The sequence below is a fragment of the Hemicordylus capensis genome, chromosome 13, assembly GCF_027244095.1.
Source record: "Hemicordylus capensis ecotype Gifberg chromosome 13, rHemCap1.1.pri, whole genome shotgun sequence".
Lineage (NCBI taxonomy): Eukaryota > Metazoa > Chordata > Lepidosauria > Squamata > Cordylidae > Hemicordylus > Hemicordylus capensis.
This window is the reverse complement of record NC_069669.1, coordinates 22,411,819-22,434,427: the sequence shown is the minus strand read 5'-3', so window position 1 is coordinate 22,434,427 and position 22,609 is coordinate 22,411,819. Positions and strand designations below refer to the sequence as shown.

General features: G+C 47.4%; 1 protein-coding gene across 9 annotated transcripts in view; it reads right to left on the bottom strand.

The window, feature by feature from the left end:
* Nucleotide 1: 1 nt before the first annotated feature.
* DNAH3 (dynein axonemal heavy chain 3) overlaps nucleotides 2-22,609 on the bottom strand; it is a 112,607-nt gene continuing 89,999 nt past the window's right edge. For 6 of the 9 annotated variants that reach the window (XM_053276363.1, XM_053276369.1, XM_053276365.1 and 3 more), the window contains 12 exons: nucleotides 21,940-22,122; nucleotides 20,521-20,719; nucleotides 17,879-20,020; nucleotides 15,082-15,301; nucleotides 13,176-13,420; nucleotides 10,865-10,981; nucleotides 8,654-8,811; nucleotides 6,452-6,619; nucleotides 5,067-5,209; nucleotides 4,561-4,765; nucleotides 2,987-3,124; nucleotides 2-401 (listed from right to left, as the gene is read on the bottom strand). In XM_053276363.1, the coding sequence (XP_053132338.1) occupies nucleotides 48-401; nucleotides 2,987-3,124; nucleotides 4,561-4,765; nucleotides 5,067-5,209; nucleotides 6,452-6,619; nucleotides 8,654-8,811; nucleotides 10,865-10,981; nucleotides 13,176-13,420; nucleotides 15,082-15,301; nucleotides 17,879-20,020; nucleotides 20,521-20,719; nucleotides 21,940-22,122 (4,272 nt within the window). In that variant the 3' untranslated portion in view covers nucleotides 2-47. Of the gene's footprint in view, nucleotides 402-2,986; nucleotides 3,125-4,560; nucleotides 4,766-5,066; nucleotides 5,210-6,451; nucleotides 6,620-8,653; nucleotides 8,812-10,864; nucleotides 10,982-13,175; nucleotides 13,421-15,081; nucleotides 15,302-17,878; nucleotides 20,021-20,520; nucleotides 20,720-21,939; nucleotides 22,206-22,609 lie in introns of those variants that run through there. The other 3 variants (XM_053276368.1, XM_053276370.1, XM_053276372.1) reach the window with 3 other exon arrangements.

Genomic DNA, 22,609 nt, shown 5'->3' with positions numbered 1-22,609 from the left:
GTCGCAGAAGATAAATCTTTTAATTGGAAAAGCCGTGGATAAGCCCTTCAGTCGTCAAGCTGGCAGAGTGCTGCCACGCCCCGGTTGATCCAGTGTTTCTGGGGAAGCTGCGAAGGAAGCTCGATGGAAAGGACATAATTGGTGGAGTGTCCCGTTGTGGACAGGACCCCTCTCCTGGCGCTGGTCTTGTAGACGGGGCACAAGTAAATGTCTTGATGCAGAAATTTGGCACTCTCTCCCGGTTTCAGCCAGATGATGGGCAGGGAGTCATAAAGGATTTTGGGAAAGGACTCGCCAATCTGCATGGTCTCCCTGTCCCACCGGGCCCCTTCCAAGAAAAGCCCTTTCACGTAGGCCCCATCCGCTGGCATTGCCTCCATGTTGTGCTCCTGTTTCATCACCTGGATTGAGGGAAGAAGAGAAAGGGGGCCGGATGAGAAGGTCTCTTTGCTGAGAACCACTCTGCCCGCCCTGTGGGGGGAAGGGGCATTGTCCTGACCCTGAAGGCCCTTCAAACAGGCCTGATGGCTTCAAAACGTCATCCTCGGAGCCAGTTTTCACAGCGCACCCTTTCCTCAGCCACATTAGCCAGCCTTGTAGCGATAATTGAACAAGGCAGGACAAATGGCCCTGAGCCCCCAAGGGAAGGGGGTCAGCTGGCTGGGCAAGAGCCCACTCTTCAACCTCCCCATTAGGGACCCTCCTCAAATCCTGCCCTCATTAAAAAGAACAGGGTAAAACCATCATACTCCTTTTCTCTGCTCCCCCCCACACACACCCCACAAACAAGCATTGCTTAGCAACTGGGTTCAATTTACCCCTAAATCCTGAGGAGCAATATGGGACTCAGTTGCCCATGGAAGATGTTGGCGTGTGTGAAAGAGAGAGCAGTCTGGTTCATACAATTGTTCAAATCTAGGTTTAATGTGGGTTACCGACATTAGCGTGACATTCCACCACCCCCCCATTGAAATCTGTGGCCGTTGCCACATCTTGCAGCAATGCATTCGAGATGCACCATGTGAACTATGGAGGCATGGGCTTCCCTGTCGATTTGCAAGGGCGTGCCCAGAAAAGATGGTCCCCAGCTGGCCACCATAATGTGCAACCGCCAGGGACACATCAAGGTGCCTTATGATGATGCGCTGGACCACTGGTCCTTCTAACCTGGCACCATTCCCTCTGATGGGCAGCAGCTCTCCGAAGTCGTGGGCAGAAATGGCTCTTCCCCAGCCTTTTTACCCAAGATATTTTTAACCGGAAATGCCAGAGATTGAGCCCAGAACCTTCTACGTGCAAAGCACACTCTCTGCCGCTGAGCTACAGGCATTCCCAGACATGGAAAGCACCCTAGAGTATTCTTTTGCCGCCACCCCCACACCCCATTTTGGGAAGCATGGCTGCCACGAAGACTAGAAATCTGAACTGCTCCTACTAGCCATAGAGAGCTGGCAAAGAGCGCCCCCTGTAGGTCCGAAGCATGTTCACCCGGCTTCCACCACCGGGGCTGACAGATGTCTTGAAGTTGCCCAGATTATCCACAGGGATTGGCTTTTCTATTTTCCCTTCCACCCCCCGCCCCCCGGCCTCCTATCAAGACTCTAAAATGTAAAAAAGGCGACAAGAAGAATCTGTAAAGCCTGCAGTCTCTGGCTTCCCGGGCTCTGCTGTCTCCATCTGCTCATTATAGTCTACTTTTTAATGCTCTCTGGACTTGTTATTGTGAACCTATTTCTGCACAATCCCCCAGAGGCCTGTTGCAAGGCAGGGTTCCAATAGCTCTCAAAGCTCCTGCTTTTTTGTTTGGTTTGGTTTTATTTCTGCACTCAGCATTCACCCATGCCATCAATTATTTACTATTTTACAGATTATTATCCTCCGACACTAAGGGATCAATTAAGTCGGAAAGCGGACTCTGTGATTTCTGGCTGTTGCAAAGTCTGAACGGACTCTAGAGAACGCAGCCTCAGAAATCTAACTTAGATGCAGCCATGCGAGGAAAAAGGTATGCCTCGTGAAGTTTTACTACAGAGGTGCCTTACTGATCCCCAGGTGTGCAGCTCATGCAAATGCTCCCTACTGGAATAACAGCGATCCCTAGAAAGAGATGTGCTGATGATGACTGAGGAAAGACCGCTGCATGAGCTTCTCTGGGCATCCTCTGGCGATCTCTTGCTGCCTGCCTTACTGCAGCCGCCTCCTGCTGCCTCTTCTCCAGGGCAGTTGCCTAGGGCACCAAATCCTGGCTGAGTGCATATATGAGTGCCGCCCGCCCCACCCAGATGTTACCTTTAAACATTCACGAAATCTCCTGCCGCTGCTGCCTCACCCTGCTCCGCTGCTCAGCTGGCCGATGCGCATGCAAATGCGCATGCAGTCAAGCAAAGGTAAAAATACTGGCCACACTGAACCCTCCCATGGCTACCGTGCATGGGCACTGGCCAGCTGGGCGGTGGAGGGTGGGGTGTGTTGTGGGGCCGACCCTGCGCGGAGCTGGGCAGCAGTGCAGGCTAGCAGCAGTGGGACATATTGCACAGCTTACAAGCATCATCGGCTTCCTCACTGCCCCAGCCAGCACCAGAGGCCGAGGATGACTTTGACCCCCTGCCTCACATTCAGTTCAAACAGTCCATTCTGTACGGTGCAGAATACAGTATGTGGGAAGGATAACCCGCACGAGATGTCCTCATCCAGCAGCAGCAGAGAATGGGAGGGGTCCCAAGCCATATTCTGCATCAGGCACCAAAAGCCCAGCTAGCGTCAAGTTCTGCTAAGAAGAAAAAAGAAAGAAAGCCTCTCTGTCCTGTCCCTACAATCAATCTTGCCTCAAAGACTCTGCGCCAGTCACTTTCCCCACTAACCTTAAAGATCTCATCCGTTCTTTTAGGGCTCTACCCACACATTTCTGTGCCTCATCTTCCCTTATTCTCCTTTGCAGGCACTGCCCCTTCATAAGCATGGAGTGAAATTATTCCACATACATTACCTCAAATTCAAACCCAATATGATCGATCGGGATGGTATATTTTCTAGCATAATTCTGTGAAACGCCCGTCAGGAACGACTGAGTAAAGTAGAAGCCCGAGATCCAAAATACGTTGGGGGGGCCATGCTTGATCCACTCCTGGGTTCAATGTGAATTAGCAAACACATATGTTTATTGCAAGGGATGGAAAACAAGGACCCTAAAAATACCTGCAAAGTCTTCAGTGCAGGCTCTGTCAGGCTCTACCAGTAAAATGAACACAAACAGTTTACGCCATTTTATGGGCAACATCTAGACCAGCTAGTTGTGATAAGGACCACTGAAATCAATGAGATGAGTTACTCATGGCTGACCTAAGCCCCATTAGGAGAGAGCCAAGGCGATGTAGTGGCTGGAGGGTTGGGCCGGGACTGGGGAGCTCTGAGCTCAAATCCCCGTTCAGCCCTGAAACTCGCTTGGTGACTCTGGGCCAGTCACTTCTCTCTCAGCCTAATCTGCCTCACAGGGTGGTTGTGAAGACAAATGTAACCACATCGACCACTTTGGGCTTCTTGGTGGAAGAGCAGCATATAAATGTAACAATACACAAATTTTGATGGGGCTTAGTCATAATTAATATTTTTATGGCTCCTGCCCAATCGGTTGATACAATTAGCCTGGCAAAAAGCATCAGCATAACCCAGACTCAAGAATGGATTTACAGCTATACACCAGGTTGCTACTATACAGAAGAACAGGCCCGATGACTCTGCACTAGAGAACAGGAATAGAGAATAGTTCCGTGCACACCTGGGTGATGGGGAAGGGTTGCTTTGAGCAGCGGGGAGGGTGCCCTCCCCACTGCTTAAAGCAACCCCACACACACACACCTTCGAACCGGCATGAACACCAGTCTTTCGAACCAGTTCAGCAGTCTGTGATAGACCGCCAAGCAGTTCATGCACACCTCTGCTAGAGAAATCCAGCTTTTGTTCTAGCATCCTGCAGATGTTCAACATATAAATTCAAGATAAATATTGCTCAGATTGCACACCATTTGTTCTGGAGCATTTATTTATTAAACATCTGTACTGCTTTTCAGCTGTCTACAAAAGCAGTCAGACAAAATCCATAATTTACAAAACTGGGTAGAAAGCATCTGCAGAACGAGAACAGACAACCCAAACATGACAAAATATATCTGTCTTTGCCTTATGATGAAACTCTGTAAGGGATGGAGCAGAATGGACAGCCTGCAGAACTCTGGTGGGGCAGCAACCAAGAAGGCCCTGCTTCTTGTGGGAGTCAATCTGTCTTCCAAAACAACCAAGGACTTGAGGCAGGGCAATAACAGGGAAAGCCAAAAGGCTGGCAATAACATTGTCTTGATTCTCGATAATAACTGAGTGGACGAATTGTGCCATTGCTAGAAAGAAGGGCTAGTATGGAAGTGCACGCGCTCAGCAATCTGTCCATTTTCCAGGCATCCCAGGGCTCTGTCTATGTTGGCACCAATGCGGCTACTCTCTGGAATGTGCCAAAATCCTAATGCATGTATAAATGTCCTCATGCTGACAAACGAGGCATAAGGGTACCTGGAAGAAGCCCAGTCGCAGGAGTAGGTCAGACACATAACTGCCCAGCGGCTTCAGAGATGGGTAGGATTTGGCTGCCCACATAGCCGGCACTTTGCCCACAAGCATGCTGTTAAAAACATCCTCCAGCTCAGAAGACATCAGCACTTGGCCTTTGATGGCCTTGCCCAGGTTGATCAGGCTGCTCCTCACAACTTCCGTCAGCCTGGAGGGAAAGGAAACACCAACTCAGCTCCGATTCCTGACTTTAGTTCTGCCTCTCTCAAAGCCCACTGAATGAAATCAATGAAACAGACCTACTGGTTTAGGATTAAACCAGGGCGGCACAACTTTGGCCTTCCTGAAGATGTTGGCCTGCAGTTCCCATAATCTCTAGCTATTGCCACTCTTGACTGGGGATTATGCGAGTTATAATCCAAAAGCAGCTGGAAGGCTGGAGTTGTCCAGCCCTGGATTAAACTCTTGGAAAATAACGTGAGGTTAAAGACATCCAAAGGGAGCCTTACCGGTTAAACCTGATAAGTTCTTGTCTAAGAACTGTATTCATAGACTCCGCATAAAGCACTGGGTATTTCTCCATCACACTTTCTAGGTCAAAATCTTTTGGCAACTTGGACAGGATATCCTGGGCCAGTTCCTCAACGGTTTCCTAAAATCAGAAATTTGAATAACCTTGGAAGTAACATATTTGCAGCATTTTCCTGGATGGCCATTTTCACATACAGTTCTTCTTCAAAGTTGTTTTCTCTACATGTGCTGACACCACTAAACTTTGGCTTCAATTGTGCTCCGTAGGAGTCGGAGTGGGGTGCCCCTGGAAAATTGCCTCATGTTTTAATTAATTAATTAATTAATTAATTACATTTATTACATTTATAAACCACCCCATCCAGAGGCTCTGGGCATAATGCATGAGGAACTAGTTCCCAGAGTAGCCTGCAATAAATCTTGGATGCCATATCCGCAAGATCAGGCAGCTGTGGAGCAGAAGCGCTTGAGAGTTGCGCCACTGTGTTGTCATGTCCAAGTCCCTGGTTGCATAGGAGCCACCGTGTATGTCTGAACTGCTTTTCTCCCCACCAAAAAGATGATAAATATAAATATATATGGGGTGGGTATCCATACTCCTCTTTATTTCTCAGAGAGGAAAGCATCTTAGGTGGGAGGGGTCCGGTTCAATGACCCATTTAGCGGCCACCCGTCTTTTTCTCAGCCCGAAACCAGCCACTGTCTAAAAGAGAGTCTTTGAGAAAAAGACTCGGGAAGCTCCACAACAATGTTTTTAAAAGGTAGAGGAGGAGAGTCAAAATCGGAAGCCAAAACCTTGCACCTTTTTTCAGACAGCAAAACACACTTGAGTATTTTACTTGCATGAGCACCAATGCTTTGTCAGTATTATTTATTGACTAATAACAGGGCTCTCTCTGGAATCCCCCATTTGGAACGTATTACCCCTATTCTGAAAGAGCTGCACTGGCTGCCAGTCTGTTTCCGGATCCAACTGAAGGTGCTGGTTATGACCTTGAAAGCCCTTAACTGTTTGGGCCCTGGATACCTGAAGGCCCTCCTGCTCCCAAAAGTTTCTGCCCACCCAACAAGGTCATCCGAGGGGGGCTTTCCTCTATGTGCCAACACTGAGGAAGGCTCAGCTGTCATGCACGTGGGGCGGGGCCTTCTCTGTTGTTGCCCCTGGCTCTGGAATACCCTCCCAGTGAATATCCGCTCTTTGATATCTGTGGCTGCTCTTTAAAAAACCCTGAAAACTCTTGTATTGGTTCAAGCTTTTACCCCAAGTGGGCAAACTTGGCCCTCCCACTGTTTTTGAACTACAACTCCCAGCATCCCCTGCCAAGGGATCCCCAGCCACTGCGGTTTTGTTTTTTGTTTTTACCTGGGGGGATTTGCCTCCTCCCCCTGCTTGTCTGGGCAGAGTCAATAAAACTCCATTAAAAAGCAGGTTGGTTTCTTGGTTGTCCTTCGTGATGTCTGCATTGTCATGGAGGCCAAAGACTCCGGGGTGGGTGGTGATTGGCAGGCTTCTCAGGTAATCTATGTAAGACTGCAAAGGAAAACATGCCGCTCAGCAGGATACGAGCGGGCCTTTTCTTTCCCATGTCTGAGCGGGGGTGCTAGGATATAAGAGAGACACGAGGACTGTCCTCACGGTCAGAACTAGGGTAAGAGGAACTGTGGAGCCGAGCTCGGGAGCAGGGCACACTTCCATCATTTGATCACGTGTCAGGTACAAGCAAGGTCAGCAGCGGGGAGCGGGCTCACCCGCCAAGCCCCAGCTGGGTCGCAGAAGCGCACCCAACCCAGATTCCGCCCCCAGCTTCAGAACAAGGTCAGAGGGGAAACCCTCCTACCCAGACAGGGCTTGGCAGACGAGCCAACTCCCCACCTCCAGAGTCAGGCCTCCACTGTGAGGGCACCGGAGAGGAGTGGGGGGCAGGCGAATCACTAGACCCTGGGGATGCCCCTGAGGAGGAGCAGCAGGCCGGTGGTGTGAATGGGGAGGTCATGGAGAGAGACCAGGGCGAGTGTTTGGCGCAGGGGGGGCCAGCAGGGCCAGGTGATCTTTGGAGAGAAGGGTCCGGATCGGAGCCAGAGTTTGAACGGCCACAATCTCAAGAACGCAGACGGGGGAAACATCAGCAGCGGGTGAGGGAATGACGAAGGAGTAGTCAGCTGGCGAGAAGATAGAAGCTGGATTGCATCTATGGCCGCTGGCAGGGGTGGAGTGTTGACTAAGTGCACGGGGGGCTGCTGACTGTAAATCGGGCAGCCTCTGCCTTGAACAAACTGCTGGAAACAACACGTCAAGTCTGCTTGGAGCTTTTGTCAGAGAGACTGTGACGTTGGGATTTGGATTTCTCACTCCTGTATTCTTGGTGAGACTGTTAAACCTGACTATTGAGCAGTGAAACGGAAACTCGAGCTACTGGCTATTGCGTCATATGTTTCTGGCCAGCATCTTCTGTCGAGTGAGCCCGTGACAAACGGCCTTGCTTTTACCTCACACACAATCCAGTATCCGAAGCGTGCACAGCTCCCCAGCTAGGGTAGGCTTCTCTACCCTAACCATAGCCATGAGAAGAGCCCTTATATACTGTTCACACAGCCCCAGACTCATAAGGTCAGTTCACACCATCGGGTGGGACCAGAGTCCTATCCAGCTTCAGGAGCTGTGCAAGCTCCTGATTTTCAACCACGTTTTACTACCAAAAACCTCGGTAGGGGAAGGGAGGAGTGATCCTCTCTGAGGCGGAAGGTGGGTAAGAGGGCACCATTCTACCCAGCATATCAACGAGGCACGAGGAAAAGCTGACCCGCCGCCCAGCTCCTCTCTCATAGACAATTACTCCCTCCTCCCCCACTAGGTTTTTGCTAGCACGCGATCAAAATTTGGGAGTGTACACAGCTTCCAAGGCTGGGTAGGATGCTTGTCCTACCCAGTTAAGGATCGTGTGATCTGCTTTATAGAGTGGCAACCAAACCTATGCCATTAAAGCAGCCCCACTGTGGGCAGACATAACTTAGAAAAAAAGACGACCGCGGGGAGACATGATAGAGGTTTATAAAATCATGCATGGTGTGGAGAAAGTGGATAGAGAAACATTCTTCTTCCTCTTACATAACACTAGAACCAGGAGTCATGCCATGAAATTGATTGCCAGGAAATTTAGGGCCAACAAATGGAAGTACTTTTTCACACACATAATCACCCTGTGGAATTCTCTGCCACAAGATGTGGTGACAGCCAACAACCTGGATGGCTTTAAGAGGGGTCTGGAGAACTTCATGGAGGAGAGGTCTATCAACAGCTACTAAGTCGGAGGGTTAAAGGCCACCTCCAGCCTCAAAGACAGGATGCCTCTGAGTACCAGTTGCAGGGGAGTAACAGCAGGAGAGAGGGCACGCCCTCAACTCCTGCCTGTAGGCTTCCTTCCAGCGGCATCTGGCGGGCCACTGTGTGAAACAGGAGGCTGGACTAGATGGGCCTCCTTGGGCCTGATCCAGCAGGGCTGTTCTTATGTTCTTTTAATTGGGCAACCAAAAGCCACCCCACTGATTTCCAGCTTGGCTCCCTTACCTGGTATGTCCCAAATGGTGGTATGTAATATTCATCCCCAGGGGAGAGTCTGTAGTTCTCCTGAGTTTCTATATCTTTGCAGTATACAATGGAAAGAAGCGAGAGGAGCAGACGCCTGTCCTTGTCATCTGTTACTCTGCCGCCATAGTTACATTCTCCTAGGAACATAAACCGCACACAAGGTCAGAATGTTGAGATGTGCATGCAGGAGACCTGGGTGGGGATGAAGCCCTCACTTTGGGGATGGTGGTGGCATCTCCACATCCCTGGTGGCATCTCCACAGTTAGGGCTAGGAGAGATGCCTGCCTGGAACCCTAGAGGAGCTGTTGCCAGTCTGTGTAGACAATATGGAGCTAGATGGGCCAATGGCCTGACTCGGTATATGGCAGCTTCCTGTTATCTATGCCATCAAACAAAGTCATGGTCAGCAGCTGTAACAACATGCTTTAGAATCCCAACTAGCAATCAGCACAATAACAGGCAATATTGACACAACTGACTGTGCACCCACACTTTGTGTCTGCACTCATGTCTTACTTTAAAGCAGAAAAGCCAAAAAGTGGGGGGTTTTAAACCCTGGACATAAATTGGGCTAGGCTCCAATATGCAGCAAAAAACCCGAATTGTGTACAAAGTGCCCTCTGATATGTTGCACGGACTTCAGGGTAAACCTAGACGATATGTGAATGCACACCCTCCATTTGCAAGCTAACAGTCCCGTCTGGGGATACTCGCTCCTGTAGCTGCTTACATTTCACCAATGGGATCTAATCGTTTCTTGATAGCTGGGGGATCTCTCTGTGTTTTTGAATGAGACACATGTCAAAGCTTAAAGTGACACCCCTCCAGCTAGGTGAGGAGGTAGTGAAACAGCAGAGGCAGCAACAGGCCTAACAGGGAGACAGAGAGAGTTGTGAGCTGGCTGGATGTGAACTTCCTTGTGCGGTGGACTTGGAAGTTGCCATGCAGGGCAGCCTGTCGGTGGCCTCTTTGCCTCCACTTATTTCTAAATAAAGCAGAGATGACAAAGACACCCCAAGCCTCCGCTGTTCTCATCCACTGGAAACAAAACCACCCCGGGCTGCTGCCCCTCAAACTCCTCATCACGATCTTTTGATCCCACTCCCTCCCACCTCCAGTCTGCTCACTGGCGAGGCAGGGGAGAGACAGCCAGGAGAGCCGAGTGTCGTTGCTTTCTCTCAGTTGTGCCCGGGGAGTTCTACGTAGGTGTGTGTGCAGAGGGGACTCACACTTACTGGGCGGGTTCACACATAATGATTCAGACTGAGACGGAATGAATGCATTTTATTATTACAGTCAGTGACCAGCAATCAAAAAATAAAATGGAAAATAAAACCAGAGTAAAATCAAATCAAAAACAGGACTGGGTGACAGAGCATCACAACATATACATACAGAGGTCTCAGTTACAATTCACCAACTGCCCCTTCTCAGTTTGCATGCTGCGGTGACGGAGACAGAATCCAGGTAAGACAAAGGTACTTATTGTGCAGGGTGGGAACTCGGGAGACGATTTTGATCTGCCGGTCTGAACAGGGTCACACTTCCCCAGAAGCAGTGTTCCCTCTAACAGAAAATCCCAGATATTGTTGACTACAACTCCCAGCCTGCTCAGCCAAAGCTCACTGCAGCTAAGGAGTCTGGGAGCTGTAGTCAACAACATTTGGGATTCCCTCTTACAAGGAACACTGCCCAGAAGGAACAGGCGCACAGTCTGGGAGGGCTTCTGGATCCAAACCTCTCCCTGGTGTCCCCGGCTGGGGGGGTGGCCAGAGGTGCTATCAGCTTCAGCTGATATGCCAGCTGCATCCGTTTCTTGAGATACACGACCTCAGAACAATTGTCGTTTTATTGATTTACTTTTTGAGCTGCCCAGAGAACAATTTATTATGGGGTGGTCAACAAATAAAGTTCTACTTGCATTTCCAGATCCGACATTCATAACCTACTTCAAATCTAGGTTGCGGACATAGGGTTTGGAACCACAAGTAGGGTAGAATATGCTGACACCGGTGAGTTCGGACGATACGGCCACTGTCGACATAGCTGTCACAGCATTGAAACTCAGGCTCCTGCACACACTCTCGGAACTGGCAGTTCGTGGCAACCTGATTTGCTGTGTTATACGTGAGCCTGCCCACTATAACACAGTTTGAGATGCTATGTTTCACAGAATATTACGCCCTTACCTGTTAGATATGTTAAAGCTTCAAATGGAATTTCTTCATATTCATTCAGAAACATCTGGATCTGCCGCATACTGATTCTAAGATCAGATTCGTTGAATTCGTATGGAATATTCCAACCTGTCAGGATCAGAAAAAAGAAGAAATGAATGAGTTTGCAGCACAGTTAGATTTGTTCTGGAAATACTGACTGTGTGCCTGGCAGCTATTTGGCTGGAGCTGTTTGCTGCTGTGGGAATGGCAATGACAGAGCTCCGGTTCTGCGTGCTGGAGGTCCCAGGTTCAGGCCCTGGCAGCAGAATCCCCAGGTCAGGCTGGGAAAGCCTCCTGCCTGGAACCCCGAAGAGCCACTGCCAGTCAGAGTCAAAAATACTGACCTAGACGGACCAAGGGTTTGACTCAGGATAAAGCAGCTTCCTAGTCTGGGGGAAATAGAGCTGTAGCTCCATGATGAAGCACCTGCTTTGCCTGCAGAAGGTCCCAGGTTCAGTCCCTGGCAGCATCTCCAGGTAGGGCTGGGAGAGGCTCCTGCCTGGAACCTGGGAGACCCACCGCCAGTCAGTGCAGACCATCATGAGCTAGATGGGCCGAGGGTCTCACACAGCAGAAGGCCATTTCCCAATGTCAGTGGCCACAATAAAGGGTTGTTAAAAGCAAATGGTCTTTGGATGTTGGAACCCCACCCCACCCCCCACCCCCACAATGAAGCTCAAGCATTTGTCTCAAGATTGTAGCCAAGGGGGAGATACTGATTTTTAATGAGCTTCCCTTCCAACGTAAGGATGCATTCTGGGCTTAATGGCATGCCAAACTGCCATTGTTAGATATTATTTACGTACCCCTTCACTGTCATTTTTGAATTGCTCAGCTCAAGACGGAACAGCTGCATTCAGATGGATGCAGAGATGAAAAAGGGCTGCAGCTAATTTGAACAGCAGTTGCCTCTATGGCCACCGCAGAGATCGGAACTGATGCTAGTTGAAAGCCCCATCTAAAAGGCTCCCATCTGCTTTTTGAGGAGCGGCCTGGGGCAGAAAGCCCAGCCGCCAACTGCACACCTGAGGAAGCCGTCAACAAAACGAGACCTCAGCTGAGTCACAGACGGAGGCGACCATCTGTACGGCAGCCACATGCCAATGGGCACATACCAAGCACATACTGACACCATCAGGGCATTATCTCCATATGATCAGAAGCAGCTCTCAGTGCCCTAATGGTTTCGGGGTAGGGATAAAGAAGGGGTGATAACACAGAGGAAGCTGTAAGTGCAACAATACTCCACCTACAGTATTTTCCATCTCTAGAGGGGTCGACATGTAAACCTCTCCTGTACTCCACGAAAGACAACCACAGGGCACTGTGGTCGCCAGGAGTCAACACTGACCCAACAGCACACTTTACTTTAAAGAGAGGAGAGCTGGTCTGGTGGTCGCAAGCATGATTTGTCCCCTTAGCTAAGCAGGGTCTGCCCTGGATGCATATAAATGGGAGACTGGAAGTATGAGCACTGGAAGATATTCCCCTTAGGGGATGGAGCTGCTCTGGGAAGAGCAGAAGGTTTCAAGTTCCCTCCCTGGCAGCATCTCCAAGAGAGGGCTGAGAGAGATTCCTGCCTGCAATCTTGGAGAAGCCGCTGCCAGTCTGTGAAGAAAATACTGAGCTAGATGGACCAAGGGTCTGACTCAGTTTATGGCCGCTTCCTATGTTCCTATGTACCTTTAGTGGGTAGACATTGCCAAGAATCACAGTGATGAGTCACATTCATCACTGATGGGCAAAATTAGTCTGTAGGGTTGCCATATCCAGGTGCCTAATTTGCACATTATGTAAATTGGCTTGAAAATAACTTTTGAGCAGACTAGTGACTGCAAGTTTTCCTCTCTACAAGGGCTAGAGCTCAGTTTTTGTTTCTGTTTTTTAAAATGAAAGTTGAAATTAGGGTGAATCTGGGTGGGCTAAGCAATCTGGGTGAGATGCTCAAAATCCGGGTGAAACCTGGAATTTCGGGGGACATGGCCACTCTATTAGTCTGGCTCATGGACTATAGCAGCAGGAGGCCACTTTGGCTCACCAGCAGTTGCTGAACTACAGTTCCTTACAACATCCAATAAATTGCAGCTAGGGATGATGGGAATTGTAGTCCAGTCACAGCTGGAGAGCCAAAGTTGCCTGCCTGCTGGATGAAAGGCTGATGACCTGTGCAGAATAGAGTGGGACAATTCCGGCTTGCAGTATGGACACGATGCTTCTGTTAATGGGGCAGCACAGTGCCAAATCTACTATTTTGGAAAAGAGTGGAATGATCACATCTTACCCAAAGGGCCAAAGTTTCTCCTCTCTTGCACAAGAGCATGGAAAAAACAAAGGCCAAACAGCAATTTCTGCCACATTTCTTTCTTTTCACAGCTGTTAAAGAATGTGATGTCAGAAATCGGGTCGTTGAGGTACGAGCGGAGGAGATTCGCTCTGACCCCTTTTGGTGGCTCGTTGGTCATTTTTATTCCATTCTGTAGAATGCTAACAGGAAACTTTTCCGATGGATAGCTGGTTAGCCACAGCCTGATGGAGCAAGACCAGAAATACATTTGATTATACAGTGCAGATGTTATCCATGTACAGATATCCAAGTTTCTCTTTTTAATGTCTGAATACCTGATAACACCTTATCTATCCATCTATCTATCTATCTATCTATCTATCTATCTATCTATCTATCTATCTGTCTATCTGATTTATAGACAATCCCAAACCTCTGTATCTGTGCAGTTTACAAGCTATCTGTGGGTTACTCCAAGACTCCCTCTTACCAGTGAATGCTCTGGTTATGTGTCCATAAAGATCATAACATTTCTAGCTCTTTTAGAAACAGGTATTTCTAAATATTTTCCCAGCACAGATCCTTCCAATGGCTGCTGCTGGTATATATCTTATGTTTCTATTTTAGATTGTGAGCCCTGGGGTCAAGAAGTCATTTTTATGTATGCATGTAGCAGATTGTGGGTATATACCCTTCCTGACTCAGGCCAGGTTACTGGATAATCTCCCTGACTGGTCCAAACCAGTTCTGCAGCACAAGGGAGACTTCAGTGATGAGTCATCCCTTTCCTCTGCTTGAGAAGCAGATTCGCTGGCTTAAAAATCTTTAACATTCCAAAACCCAGAAAGAAAAAAGAAAATATTCTGGTAGGGTAAATCTCACTGCCACCAAGCCACCTCTATAGAAAGCCTTTCCCAACGGGGTTTCGGGTGACTAGCAATCCCCATTTCACTTTGTTTCCCGTTGTAAGTAGGCAAGAATAAAACCTCTCTCTCCCATGCATCTGCCTGCATATGGAGTTAATTCTTAATTGTTAATTTGGCCATGCTATCCTTGAGATGTGTTCTGCACCAGATAAATCCCCCTTCTGCCTCCCCGCTTTTTTCCTGCTCATTTAATAACCACCCTTGGAGGCTTGTAAAAGGTAAAGAACAAAGAAGAAGAAACTGTTATTCAATTACTACAAACTGGTTCTGTCTGAGGCTTTTGGCTTTTTAGAAACACTTAATTGGTTACAAGAATACTTCAAAAGCACCCCAAATGATGGCATACTTTAAAATCTTAGTTACTCAGTTGCAAAGAACAGATATTTAGGAAAATGCAACGCGCACACACCAAAGAAACAGAAATTCTAATGCAAATTCTTACTAAAACACTTTCTCCTGCCCTAAACCTCCAAAGCCCCTAGCCTGGGCTTCCTGTTTTCCTGAACCCACCAAGCTCCTGATGAGAATCAAGCCTCCTGCAATCCTGTCTCACAAGGATCTACAGTCATCCTGCTGCAGCAAAACTCCATTGCCACATGTCCTCCTCACTTCTCCAGTACAGACTTCAGGCTACTCCACACTCTCTGCACAGACTTCCTTTCTTGTCAGAATTACCCCCTGCAACTCTCAAGTCCCACACACCTGTTGGACTGATTGGGTGAACTCTGGAGTTCACCAGCCTGTCAGTCAAGACAAGGGTTCACTTCCTGTTAACTCTTTAGAGGGAGCGGAGACTAGTCACTACAATGTATTCATTCATTCATTCCTTTGTAAACTGCTTTGGGAACTTTTGTTGAAAAGCGGTATATAACTATTCATCCCATTTGTCATATATAAGATTCCTGGAGCTCAGAAACTGAGATTTATTTATTCTTTACATATTCATGTAGAATTAAGAAGAAATATTAAATGCTTGCCTGAATTGGTCATGGGTATTCTCAGGAATGATGACTTCTTCACAGATCTTCTCCAAAGCAGGCATCCAGCTGGTCGCAAGATGGCAGTTCTGTAATATGACCCACGTTCCATCCACAAGACCTTTATTAATCATCTTGGCTGCTATGGGGCCTTGTCCTTGTCCAAGGGAAATAGTCTGGATGTTTTCCATGCCAAGATCATCAGCAAACTTCAGCAGTCCTGATGTCAAAAAGTTAAAAGTATTTGTGTCTACATGCTTAACAAACATGTGGTGTGTTCTTAGAATCCTCAACAGCCAACTCATACTCAAACTAGTTCATCTCAAACCTCCGGATCAGACTTTAGCAATGCACTTTATGTGGGGTTGTCTTTGTACATAGTCCAGAAACTGCAATTGCTGCAGAATGCAGCAGCCAAGTTATTCTCTGAGATAACCTGAAGAGAACATATAATGCCAATCTAAAAAGAATCTTACACAGAATGTCTCTGTGCAAAATAAAGAGTGCTGGTTATTACCTATAAAGCCCTTAATGGCTTGGAGCCAGGGTACTTAAGAAACCTTCTTCTCTACCATGAAGCCTGCCACCTACTGAGATTGTGAGGTCTCAGTTCTGGTTCCAGTCTGTCACCTGCTCATTTGGTGGCGAAACGGGACCAGGCCTTCTCTGTGGCTGCCCCAGGACTTTGGAACATGCTCACCATCAATAGAAGAGATTCTCTATCTCTGGAGTTTCAAAAAAATAAATAAATCCTTAAGACACACTTTTTGCTTTAAAATATTTATACTGTGTTAATTGTTTTATTTGATTAAATTTTAACTAAACCGTGATTTTAAATCTTTTGTTTTTGCTGTGTTTTAAATGGTTCTGCACTGCCTAGAGATTCCTACGTTAAGCGGGTTGTCAATATGACAAATAAATACATAAAACCTAATAAGCAAGTGGCTCCTGAGGGCCCCAGGCATGGCGTTGAGATTTAACAACCGCCTTGGGGTTGTCTTTTAACGAAAGCCGGTATATAAATGCAAAAATAAATAAATAAATAAATAAATAAATAAATAAATAAATAAATAAATAAATAACAGCCCCCCGCTTCCCAAGGTGTCCTTTCTTTCCTTTCACTCTTCCTTTTTGTTACACATTGTGGGGGGAAGTTTCAGACGAACCGCCACAAAGCAGTAAGCCGGTAACATCTCAGTAAAATGCTGGAATACAAGAGCGGGCGCTTCCAGCGGGCAAGTTGTCCAAACCCATCTAAGTCTGGTTCCAGTACTGGAACATTTTTGCATCTTCCTCAAACCAACTCCCATTCCTGGTTAAAAAAGTCAGCAAAATGTCAATATCATGCTGCGGGAACTGAGCTTGGGTGGGTTCAGATGGCACACCCTCTTGCGTCCCAATATTTTGCCAAGATGTTACTGGCTTACTGCCTTGCAGCAGGTCTTCTGAACCCACCCAATGAAAAGAAGGAACAAGTGGCAAGAATGGATAGTCCTTCATAAGCTTTATCAAAAATCACAGAAAGAAGGATGAAGAATCCTGATTCTGAAGATGCAGCAACAATTCAAGGTGTTGGCTTCAACCTTTAAAGCGCTCAATGGCTTGGAACCAGACTACTTGAACATATTTTATGGGTAGTGGCTGAGGAGAGGGCCTTTTCAGTAGTGGTGCCTTCTCAGGCAGCTGCAGGAGGAGGCACCAACGCTATACTCTTTTCGACTGCAGGTTTTCATTCCTTAAGGCTTATCATGCATAATCTACAGTTGCCATGACTTGATCTGTTTTATATGTAGACCATTTCTCCTGACTGTTGCTAATGTGGTCTTATCCATTACTATTCTGTATGACAGATTTAAAACAAGTCAACGTCTGTCATTGCAAAAAAAACCCACCCCCAAACAATATATTGTTTGTATAAAGACAAACAATAAACTTCACCACATGCTATATAACATAAAAGGCAACTTTGCAACATACGCAATATTAACAAAACTAGAACATGCACATTCTCTTGTGCATGCTTTTTATTCTAAAGCCTATGAAGTGTCCCCAATCCTTCTGAAAAGGGTAGCACAGGATGGATTCTCTTTAACTGTAAGCATCACTGGAGATGTTTCTTAGTGTAAATATGGCATACAGAACCATTTTCATTGAACACACAGGTCTTGAGCTGCAGGTGGGGCTGAAGAGCATTGGCAGAAGTATCAGAAGGTTGACTTTCACTTAGAGAGACAGAAAGACACAGCAAATCCATAGCCCTGGCAGACATTGCTAAAGAATCTCTAATGCCTCATGGGAATCTTGAGATCCCCATGGCGCATGCGCTTCTAGAGAGTAATCATGTCAATCCAGAAATCTTCTCTGATCTCCACTGGGCAATGTGCTAACTTGACATGAAGCTGACATTGTATATATATATAATCTTTATTACGGTCGTTGACCAGCACAAAGCTGACATTGTCAAGCTGAGTTCAAATCTTAGATTACCAATCTCATATTCGTGTCAGGTTGAAGTGTTGCCAGGTGGAATTGGCAACAGTAGCCTGGTTCACACAATCATTCAAATCTCAGTTTAATGTTGGTTACTGACGTTAGCATGAATTTGTGAACCCACACCAAAGTAGGAATCTCAGATGCATCTCAGGTCATAAACCACCTTGGCATGTGGTCACACAATCACCCTAAAGTTGGTAACCAACATTAAACCTAGATTGGAATGGCTGTGTGAACCTGGCTGGTATCTGCATATTCTTCTAACAAGCAAATAATACTTCATTTTGTCATTTACAAAGCTCACCTGCCATAGGGTCAGCACCTGGAGAGAGTATGAAAATCAGAGGTGCACAGCAATTTGAATCATTATAACTTCCTGAAAGGTCAAAAGTTGGAGGTTCAATATAAGTTCTTCCCATATTATATGTGATGAATTCTTGGGTTGCCGGAACAATTTTATCTGGTCTAAGACACCGGAGAATGACCATGCGATCAAGACCTATGGCTAGTTTCCATTCACCGGGGAACTCCTCATCATGAGGTCTGGCAGAGTCGTAAATCATTTTCCATTCCATGAGGTTGGATTCAACATGATCCATTAACCCATGCAGGCTTTTCAGACCAGATGCACGCACTATCTCAGCCCATGACTTCTCAGTTAACCACTCTGGTGCAGGGTTGGGATAGGGATTATCAAGAGCAACGCCTCCCGTCAGTAAGAAACGCCACACTTCATCGTCTATCTCATCTTTCCCTTTCATTATCCCTACAGTCAGGAGGAGAGAGAAAAGAAGTTTGTCCTTTTCAAACAGGGATCGACAGACATTATTGTAGATGCTGACTGTAAAGTGGTCAATGATGTTTGCAATTCTCTCCTCCAAAACGTCACTCTTCTGACTATTTGCAAGAGACTGGACATAGAGGTTAATGAACCATATCAAGGAATATTGGTACATTGGCTCAATGTTTGCCAGATCAGAAATACAGAAGAAAACCGTCGCAGAATGAACAGCCACTGGTTTGTAGCCCATACGAGTGGCATCTATCTCCATCTCAGTCACAGTGGCAATTTCCTGCTTTTCGGAGATTTCTTCAGACAGCTCCTTGGAAGAAGAGAGAACTTTGATGGCTGTTTCATCTTCTAATATATTTCCTTCAGATTTGGAAAGCACTTCGAGAATTTTATCTTCTATCTCCTTCAGCTGCTTCTTGTTCGCTGCACTCTCAACAATCAGTTTGTTTTTCTTCTCTTCCAGCTCTGGTTTTTCCTTCGCAGCCACAATCCCAAGAAGCTGGTCCTGAAGTCCTAGAGGAGTAATCATGAAGTTGAGCAGGCAAACCTTCACTGCCACTTCGGGAAGATAATGAGGATTCCTTAAGCGAGTCGTAATGTAGAACTTGAAATCTCTTGAGAACTCTATAATATTTTCCCCTAGTCTTATGTACTCCACACCTTGCTGCTTGAAAGTGGTCTTGAGCAGCACTGGCTCCAGAAAGGCATCTAGCTCCTCACCAATGTTTTCAAGCAAGACTGGGGTTCCGAACTGGATGGCGTTTTCCAATGACCGAACGTAGTTTGTGTCAGACAATTTGATAGCAGAAAGCTTGTTGCCTTTTTCCATGTTTTTGACCCACTTGTTGGCTTGGCCTTGAGGATCTATCATTAAAGCCCAGCGTCTTGAGTTGGAAACAATAATGCCATTATCAATTGAAAAGGAATCGATTGGCAATCCTGCAATCTGCCAGGCACGGATTTTGACTGGATCCCCTAAGGTATTACTTAGGCTGAAATCATTGGAGCATGGAATCTCCTTCTCTTTACACAAATCCAGCCATTTCTGCTGACATTCGAGACGGTAATCCACTGTAAAGGCTCCCAGATAGGCCACTGTGCCTGAAGATAGTAAGACATCCCCAGTAAGATCGGTGTATCGGATTCCCAACAAGCGTGCTGCTTCCGTCCACCTGTCCTTCTCTCCTCCTAACCCACTGATCAGTTGTTCTGCCCGTACCAGCTTCTGAGAGCAGATATCAATATTGTTCTCAAGTTCTTTCTTCCGGTTGTTCATCTCTTCAAACTCATCGTTCAGAGCTTGGAGACGGTCAATCACGTTCTTAAGCTCGGCACGCTTCTTATTAAGCTTCTGCATTTGTATAGCTAGCAAACCTTCTGCCTCCCTAAGACGCTCACGTTTGGGGGCCACCACCTTTGCAACTCGGTCGTACACTTCCATGGCCCTCACCCATTTGCATAAGCCTTCACAGGCAGACGACACATTCTTTATGACAGCTGGCTGAAAGTCTGGGTGGTTGATAAACTTCTCTCTAATCCTCTTCATCACGGCTGGAGGAATATTATCTTTGTCATAAGTCTTTAACCCTTCAAGGAACTTCATATCTCCTAGAATCTTCTTGGAACTACCCCAGTAATCTTCTATCATTTTACCTGCATTTTGCACAAACATTTAAGAAAAAGATTTCATATTCAAATCCTATACAAGGGGATAATTGTCTATACTGACTGGCACTGGTTCTCCAACGTTTCAGATAGGAGTCTTTCCCAGTCCTTCCTGGAGAAGCCAGGGAGTAAACCTGGGACCTTCTGCATGCGAAGCAGATTCTCTGCCACTGTTCTTTGGCCCCATCCCCTTCAGACAGGGGTCTCTCCCACCTAGAGACGCCAGGGAGTGAACCTGGGACCTTCTGCATGCAAAGCAAATTCTCTACCACTGAGCTATGGCCCCATCCCCTTCAAACAGGCATCCCTCCCACCTGGAGATGCCAGAGAGTGAACCTGGGACCTTCTGCATGCAAGGCAGATGCTCTACCACTGAGCTACGGCCTTATCAAAAGTATTGAATGGACAGGAAAGGTAATTCAGTGCCAACAAAGGGTGCACTGGACACAGAATACTCAGTAGGCCAGGCGCTTGTAATCAGATTTTACCGCTTCCACTTGGATCAGGTTTTCTCTCCGGCTTGATTGCTTTCATGACACAAATGCTCTCCATGACAAGCTTGACAGGCCCTGGAGGGTTCTGCATAGACTTGACGAGGGAGATGTCTGAAGGGTTCAAGGTATCCAGAGCAGCAAGGGCAGCCTCCAGAGCAGGCATGGCCTCTGCAAGGTCCCCTTCACATTCTTCCTGGAATCACAGCAAGCCTAATCAGCCCTCCACTGTCAGCAGCCCCACGGCATCTCCTGCTTCCCCCCAGCACACAGCAGTGACCCAGGAAAGCGGCATCTTGCCAGGAGTCGACCTTTCGCAGCAGGCGGCAGGTTTTATTTATTTGTTTCATGTCTATGTCGCCCGCCCAAAAGGGCTCAGGGCCGTCCAAAATGGCTTCACCAAAAAATAAAACCAATTAAAATATTAAAATAATAAAAACGACTTAAAATATGTTCAACAACATCAAATATATCAAAATGATAACATATTAAAACCAGTTAAAATACATTAAATATTTGTATTTATCTGCCAGAGATTTTTATATGGGGCGGTATAGAAATGTGCTAAATAAAATAATGATTGAATACAATAAATAAATAACATAAAATATATTAAAATATTAACATAAAACTCATTAAAACCACTGAAATACCAGGCTTAAAAATTTAGGTCCTTGCAGCTCTCTGGGATGCCTGTAGGGAGGACAGAGCTCTTTTTCCCACAGGGAGGGCATTCCACAACCTAGGGGAAACATCTTCCCGCAGAGAGTGATCACATGTAGTCTCCCATCCAAATGCAAACCAAATGCTAACTTCCCTTAGCAAAGGGGAGAATTCGTACTCACTACTGCAGGACCAACTCTCCACCCCTAACCCTACTTGCTGGGGTCCCCCAATCCACCCACTCATCTCTTTTCCCGAGACTCCCTTCCTACCAAAACTGCAGATTAGACGCGCCTCTCTTATCATATTAGGACCCGGGATCATCCCTTGAAGCTAAATGCTGGGAGATTCATGACAGACAGAAGCAGTACTTCTTGACACCATGTGAGGTTAAACTATGAAATTTGCTGCTCTCGGAGGTGGTGATGGCCACCAGCCTAGAGGGTTTTAAAGGGGGATCAGACCAGTTCATGGAGGAGGAGAGGGCTCTCAACCTCTGGCAGCCTTGGTGGCTATGGACTCCCGTCAGGATCAGAGGTGGCAAGTCCCTGAATACCAGGTGCTGCTGCGAGGGAAGTGCAAACGGCAGCTGCCCTCTTCCCCCCATTGGTGGGAGGCCCAGAGCATGCACCTGGCTGGCCAGTGCCACTGGGTGAAACGGGATGGTGGACTGGATGGGCCTCTGGCCGGACCCAGCGGGGCTCTTCTTGTGTTCTTCTAAGACCCTGACATGGAGAAGAGCCCAGGAGGTACCTTGATGCCCTGAGCAACCGCTGCTGCCTCGTTGGCCTCCTTTTCATCGGCAGCTACCAGCTCTTTCTTGGCATCCACTTCAACCGTTTCTTTTTCTATATGCACCATCATCTTCTCGGTTTCTGCAGAGGTTTGGATCAATTCCGGCTGGAGAGCTGTCAGCTCCTTCTGCATTACTGCAACCTAAAGAGGTCACCGGGGGAAAGAGGAGCAGCAGCCGGAGAGCGTGGCTGAGTCGTGCCGGGACTAGCAGGGGCAAAGGAAGGCTGGGGGTGTGGGCCCCAGGGCAAGACGTGAAGAAGGGCCCCTGCTCCTGGGACCCCTGTCACCTTCTCCACCCCCCACCAATGTCTTTGCTGCAGGAGAACTATATGGACATGGTGAAAAACCAAACATTCCCAGCACGCCCCCCCCCTCCTATGCAAATCATCTCACACGCACACTTCATACTCCAGAAGGGAGCCAGCAGCTTGCCAGTGAGTCAGGGAGATGGGAGGGGAGAGCAAAGAGCGGGTTGCTTCCCAGCCAGTGCCGCCCCCACCCCCCATCCCCGTTCCCTTATGGCTACACTCCCAATGATGAGATTTTTTCCCACTTGGCTGCTGGCAAGTGAGGAGAAGTGCCCGGCCTGGGTAGGGGAGCCAGGGAGCACGCTCCTGGTTTCCGGCCG